The sequence below is a fragment of the Macadamia integrifolia genome, chromosome 13 (assembly GCF_013358625.1).
Source record: "Macadamia integrifolia cultivar HAES 741 chromosome 13, SCU_Mint_v3, whole genome shotgun sequence".
Lineage (NCBI taxonomy): Eukaryota > Viridiplantae > Streptophyta > Magnoliopsida > Proteales > Proteaceae > Macadamia > Macadamia integrifolia.
The window spans coordinates 6,065,838-6,085,287 of NC_056569.1; the positions used below are offsets into that span (position 1 = coordinate 6,065,838).

At 38.5% G+C, this 19,450-nt stretch overlaps 1 protein-coding gene and 1 pseudogene across 10 annotated transcripts; one reads left to right on the forward strand and one right to left on the reverse strand.

The window, feature by feature from the left end:
• Nucleotides 1-364, forward strand: part of LOC122059861 — a 28,203-nt pseudogene extending 27,839 nt beyond the window's left edge.
• On the reverse strand, nt 347-19,450 carry LOC122058773 (vacuolar fusion protein CCZ1 homolog B-like). 10 transcript variants are annotated; one of them, XM_042621449.1, is made up of 10 exons: nt 19,382-19,450; nt 19,058-19,267; nt 17,496-17,589; nt 14,301-14,484; nt 13,970-14,079; nt 11,635-11,733; nt 10,994-11,455; nt 7,527-7,682; nt 2,185-2,414; nt 347-597 (listed from the first exon to the last, which is right to left on the reverse strand). In XM_042621449.1, exons 2-10 carry the CDS (start codon nt 19,237-19,239, stop codon nt 567-569), a joined length of 1,548 nt encoding a protein of 515 aa, XP_042477383.1. In that variant the 5' UTR covers nt 19,240-19,267; nt 19,382-19,450; the 3' UTR covers nt 347-566. The 10 variants fall into 10 exon arrangements, with proteins under 10 accessions (XP_042477383.1, XP_042477382.1, XP_042477381.1 ...); XM_042621448.1 differs by having other exon boundaries at nt 10,994-11,467; XM_042621447.1 differs by having other exon boundaries at nt 7,431-7,682; nt 10,994-11,467.

Genomic DNA, 19,450 nt, shown 5'->3' on the forward strand with positions numbered 1-19,450 from the left:
AAACAGATAAAAAGCATGCACATGGGAAATGCACAGCGTTTCCCTACCACCCATGGGATTCAATGGATAAGAGAAGACAAGGGATTGTTCTGTGGGTTCCACGAACCATGGAGGAGCTCATCAGGATGGCAGCAGAGCAATTAAAATGTTCGGCGGATTCCTGCATTTTATCAGAAGATGGGGGTAGAATCCTTGATGTGAACATGATTAATGATGGTCAGAAGCTGTATTTGATCTGTCAAACTCAGTAAACATCATGATGAATTTGCCTGTGTTACCATTTGATATTTGGGCATCTTGGCTCTGTTGTTTCAAAATACCAACCTATATTCAGGAAAAAAAAAAATTCCCACGAAAAAATTTCTTTAGCTCATTGTAGAACAAAATATAGTTACATTTCATCAATTACATTTTTTTCTTTTCTTCTCCTCCTACAAAAAATTAGCAGTACAGGGAAACCTTCTGTTCCAGAGAACAGTACCGACTATTAGCACTACTCCCTGCATGTAATACATGTATCTCTTGCTGTCTCACTATGTGCTGATATTGGAACTAGTGACTTCGACCTAATCCAAAGAAAAAGATCCGTTGCAATACCTGCATAGAGATCCAGAACCAACTGTAAATAATTCCTTTGGAGATCGTTTTCAATAAATAGCAATTTTATTAACAAAGCTACCCAATACATGGAAGAGAAAGAAACAAAATGGCAGTAGAAAATGTTGCATCTGACAAAGGATTAACTGCCCAATACACAGTCTAGGTTATGTGTTATATTGGAATCGGTCAACATAATGCAAGGGTAGTTTTAAGAGATGTTCAGAGACACAAGGTGCACAAAGGATACACATGGATAAGCTTAGGGTACATGCAAACAACTATTTGAAGCATACTACACCATAAATAGCTATAACTAGGTCTGACCATAGGATGTAAGGTGGTAGGATCACTATCCGCCACATGGCAGATCAATTAGGGCTCAAATCTTGTGTACAAGTATGCCTCATTATACCATGATTACCTGTAAATTTTGAACTGAATAAAAGTTGCCATATGGTAGTATAAAGCTTTGAAGATTCATTACATTTCAAAAAACAAACGAATGATATATGTGAGCAAGTGAACTTGGGGTCTACTTGTCCAAAAAAATTTAGGCCCCACCTGAGCCGTCACATGACAAATATTTGAACCACCGAAGAAGGGCTTCCTTGATGGCCAGTGCAGGATTCACGTGCCCATACAAAAATAACTGGCCCAATTTTTTTTAAATTTGATTTCTTCAATAATGAACACATATGTCATGGTTTATGCCTATTAAACTAAGCAATCAAGGGCTGACACGGAAAAAAAATTGCTCTTAAAAAAAAAAAGCATAGCAAACAATAACCATAATTGAAGATTCCAAATCAGTGGCTTTCGGAATGGATCTATCTACATGGAAGCACAAAGCAATAAGAATGAAAGGAGGGTAAAATTTTCAATAGACCAAACTGTAAAAGGGTTTCTTCTTATCTGTCTTTCTACATGGTTTCAAGCAATAATAGAGGTGAGCGCCCTCTCTCTCCATTCCCTTGTTTTTCTTTTCTTTCATAGTAGAGCACGTAGGTCAATACAGCCCCATCTATTGGCCCTTCCATGTTTCCTCCATGTTGCATTTCTGCATCGTTTCCTAAGCCCAAAATCTGATATGTATTGGACTGGTACGGTCAATACATATATCGATACTTGATACCATGAGTCTACAGAAAAATAAGCCCCAAGCCAGCTGGATTCAGAGAAAAAATGCACCTCAGTAAGAAGTGATAATGGTTACCAAGTTTATTTACCAAGAAGGTAATTTCTGGCACGACGGTGTCTTACATGTTTCAAGTGATAAAAGGAATATCATGATGGAATATTCAACTGTTTATCCATTTATGTAATAAGAGGTATGGCCATATGGTAACACTAAAAGGATCCAGAATGTACTTCAAGGATAAATTTCCATTTGTCACGTGTTTGGTTATGCAGCAAGGCATTCTTCTCAAGTCAGATCAGAGAGCATTTATCTTGACTTGAAAGCAGGGAACGGAAGTTTTCGTAGTTTTTTGCTTCAATGGTCACTGGTAAGACTATTAACCATAAACAAGGAAGTTTGATGTAAATGCATAAATCAAATAGCAAAGCTAAAAGAAATGTGTCTACCTGTTGCTGAACTTCTCAACTGCATCGGAGGCATAAAGAAGTGTTTCATCGGCCTTTTCAAGGACCATATAAAGTTCTTTCCCCCTCGTAACCCTAGCAATAACCCATGCATTGTTTTTCGCTCTAATGCACACTTCCAACTCTTTCTCATGACTGGGGTCGTCATGTCTTGCTCTCCTCTTCTCTATATCAACTTCTTCTCTCAACTTATTAAGGGAAAGGAGAGAGTCCTGCAACACAACAACGAAGAAACTGCTGAAAAAGTTGAAAACGACTAAATTACACTTTGATAATTTTTCCCACAACCAAAGTAACTAGATATTCGGATAGAACCTGAGACTCATAGGGATAAAAGAGATAATATGTAACTGGAAAACTTAATGAAAAAAATAAAGAAAAAAACCAGCACAATATTCATAGTAGCATGAGCATAATACAAATAATTGAATCAGAGAGAAAAGCAGCATTCTTATATTATTGGTGATTGAAATTTAAGGGACTATATGGAAGCCAAAAACATGAATCTGCATGTCCATGGAGTTATGAAAATTCCAAACATCTCAGACACAGATATAGAGGTAGGAATTTATTGAACGAACTGCACTCCTTCGTATACGTCAGTAATCCATTGATGAGAAAAGGCACATCAGGGGCAAGGTCAGTCACCACTGCCTTTGGCTTAGTTTTTCTACCATGTTGAAACTAGCATTTTGGCTCAGTGATTGGCCGCTAAATTCTCTGGCCAAATGTGAAATTTGTAAGCACCCTCATAAAAAATCTAAAAAATCTGAATTCAGGGCTTGAAGGAACTCAAGTAGAAAGTCAGAATGGAAGATACAAAGAGATAAGTGATAGATCTCACAGAGATGAAGGCATAGTATGAAGCATTTCATGAAACCACAATTATACTAGGAATTTGTCATGAGAACAACAATGCAAGGTCCTTACCAGGGGGGGCAAGCAGCACCTTCAAGAATCTGACACTAGAATCAAACCTTTAGAGAACAGGTGATAGATTAAACAGGTGATAGATTAAATCCAAAGAGTTTTCAGGAATACTGACAAACCAGACAAATGACTGCTTCTTACTTTCCAGTTCCTCACCTTTTCAGTTTTGGTGCAGCAAGAACCGGTCAACCTAATGCAAACCAGTCTCCAGGCCACAGAATAGTCTGGCAGAAAACTAGCTCACAACAGGATTGCAGGACAAAAATGCAACTAGATTTGGGAGAGGTTTTACAACTTAAGACAGAATACTCAGAACAGACGCTAACTTTAATTGAGTTCTCTACTACTAGCAGAATCAACCATCAGAATATAATCCAATTCTGACAACAGAATATGGAATATTGGAGAAAATCTACAGATACTAGGAAAACCAGTAGCAGAACCAGAACAACTATGTCAGACAAGAATTCTTAAGAAACAGAATCAATAGCATACCATGTGGCTCTTCCTAGCCCCATGTCTAATGCTCCAATGATGGTCACAGATTCAGGTGCCAAGTTGGGTTTGAAAGGAACTCTACCTCAAGATGTGACTCAAGCACCAGAATTGGACAGCATATCAGAAAGCAAGTTAGGTTTTAAGAGGCATCTCGGAGACATATCGGGGAAATGCTAGATACGCTTTGAAACGCAAAGGTAGAGATCAAAGCATTGTGGCATACCGATCATATCATCTGTGGCAATGTAGAGATAAAGGAATGTGACATACCGGCCATATGATCTGTGGCACCCGAATCAATGATCCAAGAAGTGGACCATGGAGGTATTAAACATAGAAGGTTTTTGATTGAGCATATGAGGCAATAAGTAGTGAAATTACATCCCAAATTTTTCATAACATGTCAAAGAGGGTCTCAATTTCTTCTCTAGTAAGGATGCTACCATCAGTATGTGGCCCTGATGGAAAGGATATCCTGAAGGGTCATTGTTAGTAACAACTATATTAGCACCAGCTCCTGTTGTCCCACTGTGAGAGCTACCAACCATTAATCTAGATGGATGACCATGAAGCTCCCGACATCTGTTTAATATGTTGTCTTGTCACAATGCTCACATTTGAATTTATCCTTGTCATCCCCACGACCAGCACCATGTCCTCTTCCTCCAAACTGACTGCCTCCATGAGAGACAGAAGCTAAAGCAGACTTTTCCAGGAAAGGGTTTATCTCGATAGCTTGTATTTTTGTCTCTTCACTCTGTGGATAGCTGCACACTTCATGTAAAGATGAAAGATGGACTTTACCCAAAATATAAACTCGAATTGGCTCATATTCTTGGTTCAGACCTCCAAGAAGAATTAAGATCCGCTTTTCATCATTGGCACCCTTGGGACTCTTTTGTCATTTGATCAATGCGAGAACTATTTACAGATTGGGCCTTCCCAAGAATTCTAAGCTTGCTGATATAATTAGTCTTGGAGCATGGGCTCCTCCGGTGTCATCCTCCCCTTTTCTTACTAGTGTGTGGGATGCTTTTCCATCCATTGTGAGAAGAACTCAAGGATCGGGTGATAGGGTTATTTGGTCTTCATCTTCCTCTGGAGCCTTCAGTCTAAAGCGACTTGGGAGTTCATTAGGTCTCTCAGCCCCTTGTCTCCTTGGCGTAAGCTTGTTCATTTAAACAACCACATTTCTCGCCACAGTTTCATAGTCTGGAGAGCCCTTTCCAACTGCTTGCCAACTCAATCTTTACTTGTTCATCGTCAAATTGTTGTTTTTCCATTACACTGCCTCTTTCTGGAATGGAACCGAAGATGTTGACCACTTATTTTTTGATTGTGATCTTCCCTCCTCAATTCGGAAAGGGGTCCTTCAAAATGTTGGCCGAGAAAACAAAGGATTCTCCCTTTTCATTGGAAATGGCTCTGGGTGGATATGACTTATTCTAGCTCTTCTATGATATTGTAGGAAAGCTTGCCTTCAATGCTACTATCAATTATATTTGGATGGAGAGAAATCTAAGGAAATGGACTACCAATTCTCGATCTCTTCGTCAAATTTGGGATTCCCTTTCCTTAAACATTAAAGTCAAGTTTTTGGCTGTCACCTCTACTTGTATTGGTAACCCCCAAGGAATAGGCATATTATTGTCTCCTGGGATCTTCCCCTTCTCTCTGATTAGAGCCCCATCCTCTTAGGATGGGTCTTGTTTCTTTCTCACTTTTTCCCCCTTTTGGGCTGTATTTGTTCATCTCTTCTTGGTAATGAATTTTTTATTCACCCAAAATAAATAAATAAAGATCCACTCGTCACAAATTCAATAGACTTTAGATTCATCATCAAGATTGGATAACTTTAGATCTCTACAATGTATCATATTTTTCCCATAGACCAATCATTAGCATACCCGGTGCATGAGGCTCCCGCATGTGTGAGGTCGGGGGGGGCGAGAACTACGCAGCATACAATGATCATATGCTTCCCATAGACCAATCACTCTGTTATAATATTCATAAATTGACATCTCGCACTGTTTTATGGTAATAATATTTTGGAGGTGATGATAAACCTTTGCTGAATTGCTCACTCGATCGAATGTCCTGGACACCAAGTCCCATATTTCCTTTGCTATTAATTTACGCATCAGCCTCATACTAATTTCTAGTTTCATAGAAAAGATCAGCCATGTCATCATTGTGGGGTTTTCTGTCTCCCACTTCTGATAGGCTGGATCATTGAGACTCAAAAATTTAATTTCTTCAGATATATATCCTAACTTTCCACAACTTCTCAAAGATCTAATGTAACCAGTCCAGATAATTGGTGTTGTCAATAGATATATGGAGAGTTAAACTATCCATGGCAGCAAACTTGGAGTCGTACCGCTTGCTCTAGCATATGTGGATTCTACTGATCCATTCTCTTCAGACATTGACCAAATCAGGTTGGATACCCTAACAAGTGAGGTGTCCACACTCTCCCTACAACCAAAAGACAATCCTTCTCAATTCAAAAGAACTCTCTATCAGATTTCAAAAACATGACAAAAATATATAAAGAAACTTCCATCTATGTTTTATCAAGGGGAAAAACTCAAGACTCTCAAAACATGAAGCTTCTACTCAGAACATCTCAACTCACCAAACAAATCTGATAGGTAACGGAACCAAGCACCAGAAACAGAGTGAAGCAGAACCATACCTTCCTGGTGGTACAGCAGTGCATCCGTGTGTGAGGTATTGTAACCAGTAAACACCCTTCTGAACTTGGCACTTAGGCCTCTGAAATAAGACTCCAGGACCTGAATAGTGCTGGTTTCATGCTCCATCTCAGACTAAGAAGAACCAGAACATGACATCAGATCTGGCGGACTGAAGTGTTGGTCCTAGAACTTCATCAATTCAATATTTCCAGCTTCAATCACTATAACAGATCAGTTTCTCACAACCTTATGAGATAAGCGACCTGAATAGTGCTGGTTTCATGCTCCACACGTCTCAGACTAAGAAGAACCAGAAAATGACATCCAGCTCTGGCGGACTGAAGTGTTGGCCCTAGAACTTCATCGATTCAATCTTTCCAGCTTCAATCACAATAGTAGATCAGTTTCTCACAACCTTATGAATCTCAATCATAGATCCTTACACCCTCTAATGACTTATGAAACCCTCCTCTTCTGGATTCCTCACAAGGATGGTTAAGTCAGGGAATCACCCACCAACTCTCAAACCCGCAACCGGGCTCGGATACCAAGTTGAGTTAGATAACCAGTGGAAAATGACTGTTGACAAATCAAGCTTAGAATGGGAGGAGAAACAAAGAAGAGGTGAGGAAGAGACAGATCGCAGAAAAGAGGACTATCGATTCCCTTCTTTTATATTATTAACACAAAAAAGAGATGTAAATAGTTACACATGTATGAGTAATATATTGTCCCAGATGTACAGGTTAGATATTTCTCAAACTACGCTTAACATTCCAAGTTTCCAACAGAGAACTCAACAGAAACATACTCTACTCTCAGAGCCTATCTACTACACATACAACACCCCAAAAAAAAAATTAATAAATAAGGAAGGCAGAGGAAGCATTAGGGATTAAGAGTAGTTTTCTTGCCATTGGGAGATTTCCTCTCCTCTCCAGAACAATTGCTTAATTTTTTCTTACCCTTATCCAATCATATAATCCAATCATACAATCAACACAAGTTTCCATGCCAAAGCTATCTAAAATCCCCACATAAACAAGGGCTAACACTGGACAAGAGGTAAAAATGCATTTGCTGGTGGTAACTACTTGCCTTTTCCAATTTTCCACTACTCCACAAATCATGCAACTCATTGCAAATAAAATTATGGCAATCCTGTCTGAAGTTACAAAGGAGCCATTGACCAACCTTTGACAGAGTAGTAACTTTTCCTGGTGGAGAAGCCCTTGATATGTTTTGGTCACCATCAAACAACAGGTAGCGATATCCACGGACATGATAAGCATTTTCACCACCCCATCCTCTTGATAGCTTTTCATCAACTTTCAAGATCTTCATTGAAGCCTGAAAAAAAGAAAGACGCCAGTATTGTTCAAAATCTGTCTAGTTATCTAAAATATTCAAGTAAGTACCAGGGGTAATATTTGGAAAATGGATGCAAGTATTGTTCCATCCCATTGATATCATCCTGTATCCACCGCAGGAAAATTTGTACTTTTACAAATGAAGCATAGCTGAAAGCTTAGTTTAGAACAGAACCCACTCAGCTAACATGTCTCCAAAGCATTCACTTAAACTGAACATCATAAGGAGTGACCATAAGAAGCAAGTTGAACAAGATTTTATTCCAGGAGTTAAGTTACTCGTACACCGAACAAGCCTTTTGATATCTGAGTGACAATTTCAGGTTGTGTACAGAGTTAAACTTTATATACCCCTAAACAACAACAACAAAAACGAAAAAACTCAACCTTATCCCAACTTAATGGGGTTGGCTCATGGATCTGATAAAAAAAAAAAAAAAAAAGGCAAAGTGAAAGTAAAAGGAAAGAAGCCCAATACCAGCAAGTCAGGAAAATCTCAGGCTCTCAGCTATTGGCTACGTGGATCTTTGACCTCTAGTTGGCTCTATCTGAGGTCATACTTCGGACAAGACCTAGACTATGTATGTCAACCTCACAATATCTTCTATGTTCATTTTAGGCCTGTCTCAAGCTCTTTTCGCTCCTTCAATCTGGATTATATCATTCCACCTTACTAGGGCATCCTCAGACCTCCATTGAATATCGCCATACCACCTCAAACAACTTCTCGAAGGGGCAACTTCCAAACCTCCTCAAGTATATTTATACCTTACCTTATTCTTCCTAATTTTTCTGCACATCCATCTTAACATCCTCATCTCTGCGACACATAGCGTCTCTATATGAGACTTCTTAACTGCCCAACATTCTGGCCTATACATCATAGCCGGTCTTATAATAGTTTTATAGAATTTTCTTTAAATTTTAAAAGAATAAATTAGTCACATAGCACTCTAGTTGCACCTCTCCTCTTTATCCATCCCACTTTAATTTTCTGGGGGGATGGATGAAGTGGAGAGGTGAAACTGGAGTGTTCTGTGACCGGCATATTCCATTATATACCCCCAAACACTTCCCAGAAAAGGCCAAAGCTGTAGCACCAACCTTCAACACTTGCGCCTAACTCCAATTCAGTAAGAAAGGAGATTTTACAAGAGAGATCGATTTACTTATGTGGGGACTGTTAGTACCACTTGAACAGGGTACCGTGATATGGAGTTATGGAAAAGGAAAACCAGAGAATAAAAAGAAAATAACAAAAGGAGAGAGAAAAGTAGATTGCACTTGGAATGGGGAAAGAGATCAGAACTCAGGAGCAGTAGAGAAAGAAGATCCAACAGCCGAACCAACCTTCAACTATCACCGCAACCAGCATAAACTAAAAAATTCATTCAATTCCAATCTTTATCAATATCAATTACAACCATATGCATAAATAAACTTTACTAAGAAGAAAAAGGAGCAACCCAGTGCAGGAGGCTCCAGCTACTGCAAGGTCTGGAAGGAGCAAATGTGAGCAGCCTTACCCCCCCCCCCCCCCCCCCCCCCCCCCGCTTCCCAAGAGAGACTTTACTAAAAGTTTAAAACTGAAATTGACTGAAACGATAAAACTATACCAAACAAGGAAACTATCTCCTACATATTTTACTCTCATGTAATAAAATGAAAATTACAACAATAACACAACCAACCGTATTGGACCAAAATCCAAGTTTGGACCTGGTTCATCCTGGTTTAGGTTTCCAAATCAGGTCATGCCAGTCCAACCATACACATGCAACTGCATCAAGATCACTTACGAAGAAAATGAAATCAGGTTTCTATGATTAGGAGTATTAAGCCCTTGAGTTTGAAACCAAAAGAGATGGGTCGAGTTATTGTGCAAGTGATCGATATGATAGGTCTCACACCTATGCATCAAGAGATTTATAGTCTGGGTCTTCACAGACACTCAGTAGTTGCAGATATCATTATCCAGGATGGATGGGCTCTGCTCCTCTCCCCCCATTTCACAGCAATTTGGAGTTTCTTGCCTTCCATCCCAAGAAGGCCTTTAGGGTCAGGTGATATTGTTATATGGACGGCCTCATCTATGGATCTATTCAGTTCTAAGTTGGCCAGGTACCTTGTCAGATCTCGGGGGCCCATTTTCCCTTAGCGTAGTTAGTTGTGTTCAATGACCATATTCCTTGTCATAGCTTTTGTCTGGAGAGCCCTTCCTAGCTCCTTCCAACACAGTCATTTCTTCATCATCGGCAAATCTCAGTCTCCCATGCTTGCTATCTTTGTTGGAATGCCATTGAAGATGTTAATCACCTCTTCTTCGAGTGTCCCTTTTCCTCTTCGATTTGGTCTAGGATCTTCGATAAGTATTGGCCTGGGCAGAGAAGAATCCTCTCCTTCCAAAGAGAGTGGATTTGGGTGGATGACGTTTGTGGGGAAATCTTTCTATGATATGATTGGGAAGTTTGCCTTTGAAGCAACAGTCTTTCATATTTGGATGGAGCGCAACCTTAAGAGATGGACCTACAATTCTAGATCTTTTCGTCAGATTCAGGCCTTCATCTCCTTCAAAGTCAAAAGCAAAGTTTCAAGGACCTTCCTTGGTTGTGTTAACTCCCTAAGGGCATATCGTTGTCTCCTGATGCCTTCCTTCTTCATTGCTTCTTTCCCCTATCCTCTGAAGTGGTGTGTTTTCCCCCTTTGTATTGTAGAATTGTTTCTTTCTCTTAGCGCCCCCCCCCCCTTTGAGGTCCTCCTAGTTTTTTCTCTTTGTTGGTAATGAATATTTAATCACACCCAAAAAAAATTTGTCTATAACATGTTGTTCGGAAGTTGACCGTAACCTTAAAACTCAAGGATAGGGTCATGTGCACCAACTGGTTAGTCTTTTTAAATTGAACACTATGACCAATAAAGACATCCCGACTCTATTCATTAAGGCCTTCCATCCTTATATAGGGTCATCCTTTTTGTCAGCCATTACATTCCCATCAAGATGCATCAAAATAAAGCAGGTAAAATCATATTTGTAATATGCAAAGATTAGGATTACATAGATTTGACATAAATTGTGATCATTTTGATACCCATTTTGTTCAAGACAGTATATAGGGGTCTAATAAGGAGAATGAATCAGGTATCCATAAGGTCAAAATTAATGCACACATGAAAGTGATACGGTGATGTTCATCAAGCATCTGAAGAAAGAAATACATCTACATTAGAAGTTTAACGGCAGAAAATAGCAACATTAGTAGAATTTGTAGCAAATGGATGATAGATGCTGACATTTTCAAGAATTTGTCGCTTCACCATGGAAATTCCCTGCTCTCCATTAATCATAGAGCTAACAGGAATGAGAAGGATTATGGTGAGGTTCTTCTGCTGGAAAATACAAAGATACATTCTTTCATCCGACTGCCGGAGCCACACTGTTGGACTTGAAGAATTTAAACTACCAACTTCTGCACCTGATGTCTCAATAACGAGGAAACCGTCCTTCCCTTTAGACCACTTGTCACGTTGCAAGGGCCTTGGAACATGATATCTTTGACCCTGCCCACCAGGGGAAGTATCACGTGAGGTGTGAGTTTGTTCTATAACAGAACCCAAGTTTGGAGAGATAGATCCTGTGGCAATGAGAGAGGGCGTGCTTCCCTTTCGCAAATAGGACCATGAACTACTTCCAGAGGATAGTGCAAATGGTGTCAGCCTTAGAATCGCATAAGTGAAAAGGTTTACTGTATCATCCTGCAAACAATACTATGTGAGAGGTAAGCTTCAAGATGTGCTAAAATTATGCACCAGAAACAATGCTCACTGGAATACTATCACCATGCAAATAAAATTTTTGGTTCCTAACGATCTCCTACGGTGCATAAAGTGCTAAGTAACAATTCATCTTGATAAGTACTGAATGTCAAACCTACAGAAGAAAGCGTCGTGGACACCAGCAGGTCTTGAAACAAGACCAGAGAGTTACAAGCAGTATTCCCAGCACATGCAGATTCCACTACCCTAACAAGTGACTACCAAAAAAGTACATAAATGGTTAGTATACTGAAAGATTAATAAAAATCATCTCTTAAATTATCCTGAAAGAAAACAATGAATCCTTGAGATTGAAAAGTACACATAGCCAACCACAGATAGAATATTAAAGAACCATAGACTTTTTTCCCCTTTTGGATAAGGGGTTTCTGCATAAGACTTAAACTTGATGTCCATCCTTTTATGCCTTTTGGCGGCGTGGACACTGGTACTCCAGTGTTATACTAAACAGAGATACTAAATACTTGAATGTAATAAGCCTGTTCAATTTTCATGAATTAAAAAGAAGAAGAGAGGAAGCGAGGAAAATAGTGGCAAACTTTGTGTTTTTCTGAATATGTCACTTTAATATGTAGTCATATACAAAGACTATAATACCCCAGTGGAAGAACAGATATAAAATGAACATGGTACTCTAACTTACATATCACAACACTCCCCCTCCCTCAAACGCATGCATGGCTATCAAAAATGCCAGCTTGTTCAAGCTATAATTGAGATGGACCAATAGTTTTTATAACCTCCCTGACATCAAACCAGAAAGAGGCCCAGTTCCAGTTTTGAACAGTCATGACTGGTTTAGACTGGTCCAACTGTAGTTTTAAAAATAAATTATGGCCCAGCTCCAGTTTTGACCGGTTTTGACCAGTCAAACTGCAGTTTAAGGATAAATAAAAAAACGTGTTAAATTTTGGGAAGGTGGGGGTGGGGGGAAGAAACCATAATAAAACAAGAGGGCAGTTGGCACAATGGTAGGCGCTAAGCTGCTCAAACAAAAGGTTTTGGTTTCAAATCTATTTTCTAGCACATTTGTGTTCAACTTTCCCCCAGGGAAACGGTCGAACTGAACCAGCCAGTTTTCTGAAACCAGGCAGTTTTCAGAAAACTAGACAGTATGATTCTGGCTTCAGACCTGGGCAGTTCTATACCCATACCAAACTAAAAAAAAAGAAAAAATAGAGGGAAGTTCTGGTTAAAATCCGGTTTAGCACCATTTCATCCTGGCTTTAGAAACTATGATGTACCCTACTAGATCTTTTGGGGAAAATCTTTGCAACGTGGCTACCCTTCCTCATGAGTGTACAAATTTTTCCTGACATTAACTTCTACTTTATGATGATCAACTATCATGTTGAACTAGATTGTGGTTAATGATAAAAATAATGTCAATGCCATTTAGTTATTAGCTTTATTATAGTGCAAATATGAAAATTTCTCTCTTTTTTATTTCTTCTTCTGCTGGAAGAGGTAATGATAATGTATATGTGTTTTCCAACTCCTCATGCTGGAGCCACGTGCACCAGGTACACCCTTTTTTTTTCCCCCAACTCTTTTTTTATGAAAGTTTCCCAAGTCCTCCAAGAGGACTTTTTCCTATAATGCACCTACATGTGAGACTTAAGTTCTGCTTTTGCACTTGACCCTGCCACTGTGTACTGCTTTGTGCTCCTCAAAGTTACAAGGTTATCCACACCAAGCATTAAGTAGACAAAATGGACAACTTGTCAGGTACAAACCCAGCCCAGTCCCATCAAAATAAGCTTCTATTCCATCACTGAAAAGCTAACAGGGAGGAGGAAGCATTGACCAAGATGCATCAATATTTTGACCCTTCCTCACAAAAAAAAGATAAGTTGATCCTTGAAGAAAGTTATATGTGATACTCTGATATGTAAGGCCAGAAAAAGTACCAAACTCAGTACTCCTAGAATTTTTTGATAAAACATGAGAATTCAATGACAAGCTCCGTGAAAGCCGTTTGAGGTAGTATAGCCATGTTCAATGGAGGCCTGAAGATACCCCTAGTAAGGAAGAGTGATATGATTCAGATCGAATGAGCTAAAGATCTAGGGGAAGACCTAAAATGACCATAGGAGAAATTGTGAAGAATGACATGCATAGTGGTCTTCTCCCAAGTATGACCACAGATAGAGCCTATTGGAGGGCAAGGATCCATGTAGCCAACTAGCTGAGATTCTCCTGACTTGATGGGCTGAGACTCGTTCCTCTTACTCATCTCTCATCTTTTCATTTCTTCAGCCCCCTTCTCTGTTTTGACATCTTTTTTTTTCCCCCTACTTTGTGTGCATAGATGGATCCATGCAGCCGATCCCATTAAGTTGGGATAAGAGTTTGTTATTGTTGTTGTTGTTGGTGTTGTTGCATGAGCATTCCAAAATTAAAAAAAAAAAAGGAGTTAAATATGTCATCTACCTGAACTTCAATTGCAGCCTCCCGCCCCACAGTCAACATTTGAACAGTTCCGCGTTCCTTTAAACAGTCACGAAAAGATGGTAACTGAAGTTTCTTCCCAGCAAGAAAATCTGCCACAAAAGAAAAGGCAATAACTAAGATGAAGAATTCAGCAATTTCATCTTTGACTACCCCATGGTAGTACACAATTACAATTCCAACATAGATAGACTGTTGACATTGCAACAACTAGTGAAAGTATACCAAATAGATATGCAATATTTAATAAACATAAGAGACCAGAAGGACAACTTTAAGTAGCTTCTTAGCTGCCATGATAGATTATGCCCACCAGTTAAATAATCCATGACAAAAAAATACAAATGAGAACGAGCAAGTCCACCACCAGGTTCTTTCTCAAGTAAAGCTCGTATAGATCCATGAAACATCATAAAAAGGGAGTATACTTCTTTAAGAACTTGTTGTAATGCATCAATCCGCCAAATGGCTTCTGCCTCCTTATTTTTCTCGACAATCTGCAACAAAATCAATTAGTTGATCACAAGTACCACCTACACTAATCAACAGGTAAATTGGCCACATCTATACAATAAAAATCACATTTTGCAAATTATATCATTTTTTTATTTTTGGACGAATAAATAAGAGGAAAGAGCCCCCAAAAAAATGTAATACAACGCTATTAAGGGTAACACCAAAAGCCCCCAAAACAGGGAAAGAAAAGTACAAGCAGCAACAACAATCCATACTTGAATGGTATAACCATAACATATTCTTGGCTTCAACACCCACTATTGGGTTGCCAACCACTTTCTTTCCACAATGATGTCTAAGGAGGTTCACGAATCCCCAGGGCCTCTTCTCATGGTCCCCTATTCAAACCATTGCACATGCTGGGTTGCTTCCCACAATGATGTGAGAGAATCCCTACTAAATACCAAAGTCTAGCCCAAACTGTAGGGCCAAGATAGAAATGAAATGGAGAACCCCTCATTCTTCACCCATTCAATAGATGATAGAATTAAAATAGTGTTACTAAGAAAACTAGTTCCACTTCACCCAGTGCCAATTTGTAAACTGGTTGACCCAATTAGATGGTGAATCAATCCATCTCAGTACACAGCATTGCGACCATGGCCTCAAATAAAATCACTTGCTAAGTCTAGAGGGTAGAAACATGCATCTTCATGAAAAATGAGGGAACGGCCCTCTAAGAGAACAGAGGAGGCTATAACTACCTGATCAGTTCGGTGATATGTTTACCAAGCCTCTGTTTAGTCATGCTTTCTGAAAAGGTTGTTTCAAGCTGGGCATGGATAATTCATATGCTCGCTTGAAGGGGAGAATTGAAGAGTATTGTTATTATGCTGGTTCTACAGCAAGAAGGTTTTGGGTACATAATTTTGGGTGTAGAAGTATTTTATATACTGTTTAGTAGGATGTCTAGCATCAAGGCATATTGTAAATCTCTAGTACTAATTCACTATATATAATATTATAGTGCCCACAGTTTGACAAATTGTACAAACCATAAGCCTATTTTTCTCTCCAAGCTTGCAGCTCTCTCTCTTCTCTTACATTGCTAGCACTGGTTTCCTGTGTTTGATATTGTTTCAGAAGGAAACAAGCTTCTTGCCATGGATTTGCATCATAGGTAGTTGCTTTCTGATATTATAGTTGTCACAGCACCAAGGCAAATCAAGGCGGTGGAGAGTTGTCTAAGCGCTTCGGCGAGAAGGCAAACGCCTTGAGGCGAACAAGGCGACCAATTGTTATTTTTTATTTTTCCTATTTTCTAACATTATTTAGTAAGCTATATATACCTTGTATCATAAAAAATCAAGATTGAGCAACATCAAGTCATTAAAAATCAACATTTAGCCATATTAAATCATAAAAAATTAACATCAAGTCATATTAAGTTATAAAAAATCCAAATTTAGAGCAATGCTCTGGTTCTATAATAAGTTTGACTAGTCAAATGATATTATTTTTACATGAGACTTTTTGTATCAGTTATAATATAAAACCAGCTTTCCAACAAGTCTAAGATTACTTAAATCTAAGTTGTCATGACAAAGTTATGCTCCGGTCAAACTTATTTTTAAGTGCGCGAATGCTGTTAAAATCGCCTGAATGAAAATAATTTTATGGATATCAAAACAAAAAATTATTTTACCGGACTTTTGGTTTTTAGCAATGTTTTAACATGATAAAATTTATAAAATTTTCATAATTGAGAAAAACTCCAGCATTTAAAAGTTGAAAATCGCCCCTATAACCAAAATCCAGTTTTTCTTCTTGGATTGGGGTTTTGACTTTTTATCCTTTTGGAATTTGATTTTTAAACTATTTTTATTGGATTCAAATAGGGGGTTATTTGCTTATTTATGAATAATATCATTTAAGTAAATGAAATAACAAATATAAAAAACATTTACTTAAATGATATTTGGCATAAATAAGTGCCAAAACACATTTTCCTGGGGCCTAGGCGACAGTCGCCTTAGCGACGCCTTGACAACTATGTCTGATACTCACATTTCGTTCGAAAAGTTTGAGTTCAGGCTCTTATAATGAGTCTTTCTAGCTGATGTCAGGGTCAACCAACGTTTTAGCCAATTATCGGGCTAAGAGCATATTCACAAGAGTAGCGACATATTATCAATATTTAACTCATGTCGGCAATAGTTTCTTCTTTATCATTCACTTATTTAGAGCCCTTTTTTCTTGCATTTTCTTTTCCCTTTCAGAACACTGCCTTAAATATTGTTCAGGTTCCTCGCATTTATGTTATGAGATCCCGGATAAAATCCACAAAAGCTATATAAACAAGGGTAAGTTACACATATAGCGCCATCAAATTGCTAACAGTTGCCTCCCTTCACCTTTGTGAAATGCGCTTGACATCTGTCATGGTTTTCCAACACATTGCAGGTAAACGCCTTCTGGCCTTCCATTAAGTCACCATAAGTTAACTTGAGTTAAAACTAGCAAATGCTTATGCAACCATTTTGAAAAAACAAAATTAACCTCAACAAGCTTAGAACAACTGACAGATGCTTGTAAAACTTTTCGACGGACAAAAAAAGGACTTTAAAGTGTAAATAAAAGAAAATTCACGAACGAAAAAATATACAGCACAATTGGGTTCACATAGATTGCTCTATAACTATAAGTATGAACAACAGAATTTTCATCATTACAAAACTCAACAGAAAGAAATGAGTAAAGGATATTTTTGTTTAATTGGACATCTGGTTAGCTCTGTCCTGGTTTTAATAGCAAAAGGAGGTATATTAATTCTCAAGAAAGATGGAGCTATGAAGTTAAACTTGTAGATGCCAGGTAGACAATAATTGAGGAACTAAAGAATGAGATGAGGAAAGAAGGATGCTGAACTAATGATCCAAGTCTCAAATTTGTTGAGCAAATGATGTTCAAGCAATGGCTCTTTTAATAAACAATGTAACCTGCAACTATCTGATATCCATCATTAGGAGGACATAATGAAAAGAATTCACACCATCACCATCCAGATATCTGGCTCTGCCTGATAGAAAACATGGGAGTGCCTCTCTGCTTCAATGACCTCACAGGCAGCTTCAGGAGAGAAAATTCTGCATAAAACTGGTGTTATGCCAACAACTTGGAAAAAACACAAAATTAGGAGAATTGAAAGAACCAAAGTAACTGCAGAAATGAAATCAGCACAATACAAAATATCAGTTAAACACTCTGGACAAAAGGCCTTCTGTTGGACAGTTCAGGGAAGTCAAGAAGATATAGGAATGGTGGATTTCCGATAATAACAGAACTGAATGATCAAAGAAGATGAGTGAATCTGTGCCAGATTCTGTTTTGAATCCTTTAGCAGAATCTCAAAGTTATCTCCCAACAAGAACCATCACTTTGTTTTGTTCATAAATAGATTTCCTTATGTTGATGGATGAAAGTGGCTTTTTTACTCGTTACTCTTTGCTGATGGAATTTGATATGCGCTGCTATGGCCCCAGTGTATGTGAGCCCTGATGGCTTTGCAGTTTTCCATTATCTTTTGTGTACAAGGAACTTCATAGGAAAATCATACGACCGGCCACCACACCAATCATACAATTGGCTATAATTCCCAAATTGATTGGTTATAATCAATTTGGCGTATGATTGGCGTGGTGGCCAAATTGATTCAAGTAAATATGTGGGCATAGTTAAATATACATAGGACAATCATACGACTAGCTATAATGAATGGTGCATATTGTTGGGCTGTTAAGAAGCATCATATAGATAAACTCAGCGTAGACGAGATGAGAATGTTAAGATGGACGTGTGACAAAACTAGGAAGGATAAAGTAAGGCATGATCAAATTAGAGCTGACTTGGGAGTAACTCTCATACATAAAAACTACAAGGAAGTCACTTGAGGTGGCATGGAGATGTTCAACCGAGGCCTTTAAATGTTCCAATACGAAGGAGAGATTTGAATCAGAATGAAGGGGCGAAAAGAACCAAAGACAGACCTAAAATGACTCCGGGAGAAGTAGCGAGGAAAAACATGCACAGCTCTTAGGCCTTGTATCAAGTATGATCTCCAATAGAGCTGATTGGAGTGTAAGGATCCATGTAGCCTAACCCATTTAGCTGGGATAAGGCTGAATTGTTAGTTGAATTTTCAGTGCTTGAGGCACTTTTCCATTCGAGTTAGCGTCAACGAATACAGCATGACAACAAAGTTAAAGGGCCCTGCTTCACAGACAGAATGGAAGTTTCCAGGAATATTAAGCTGTACCCATTATCATCAAAGAGTGTTCTTTAATTATCGCCTGTTGTATGAATAAATTCACAAGGTCATATTTATATTGCTAATTATTTGGATCAGAGATTACATAATGCGAATGGTACGAATATCATTTATTCACACATTCTAAGAAACGCTAAACCGAAGTGTATGAAAATGCTAAAGACAGAGCTCATGAAACCCAGATGTGTATTTTTCTTTCCGAATCATATTTTCACAAGGTTTGCCAAAGAAATGAATAATCTCAATATAAAAGTGAAAAAAGAAATCACCAGAATGATTCTACTAACCTTGTAAAGGTGATAAGTCCTTCGCTAAGCCCAATTACAGAAAGTCGCGTGGAGAAGGGCAAATCAGCAGGAAAAAAGAATAAAATCTTGTCAAGCTCCTGTCCTTCATGTTGTCCCCTTCTTAGATCAAATACACAAAATTGAAATCCTTCACTGCCAGTAGTAGTGGACGATAGCCCCATTATTGAATACTTCCAGAATCGGAGCGAACTAGACGATACACATAATAAAATTCGTCGTAAGATTGTTAGAATTCACAGAAGAACAGAAACTAAAAACAAATTTTGCTTTGAAGAATGAAAGAGAACAATCTGGGGAGCTTACTTGATTCCTTATATAGATCTGTGGCTTGAAAATAGATTCGAAAAAGATTTAATTTCACCTCCCCAGAAG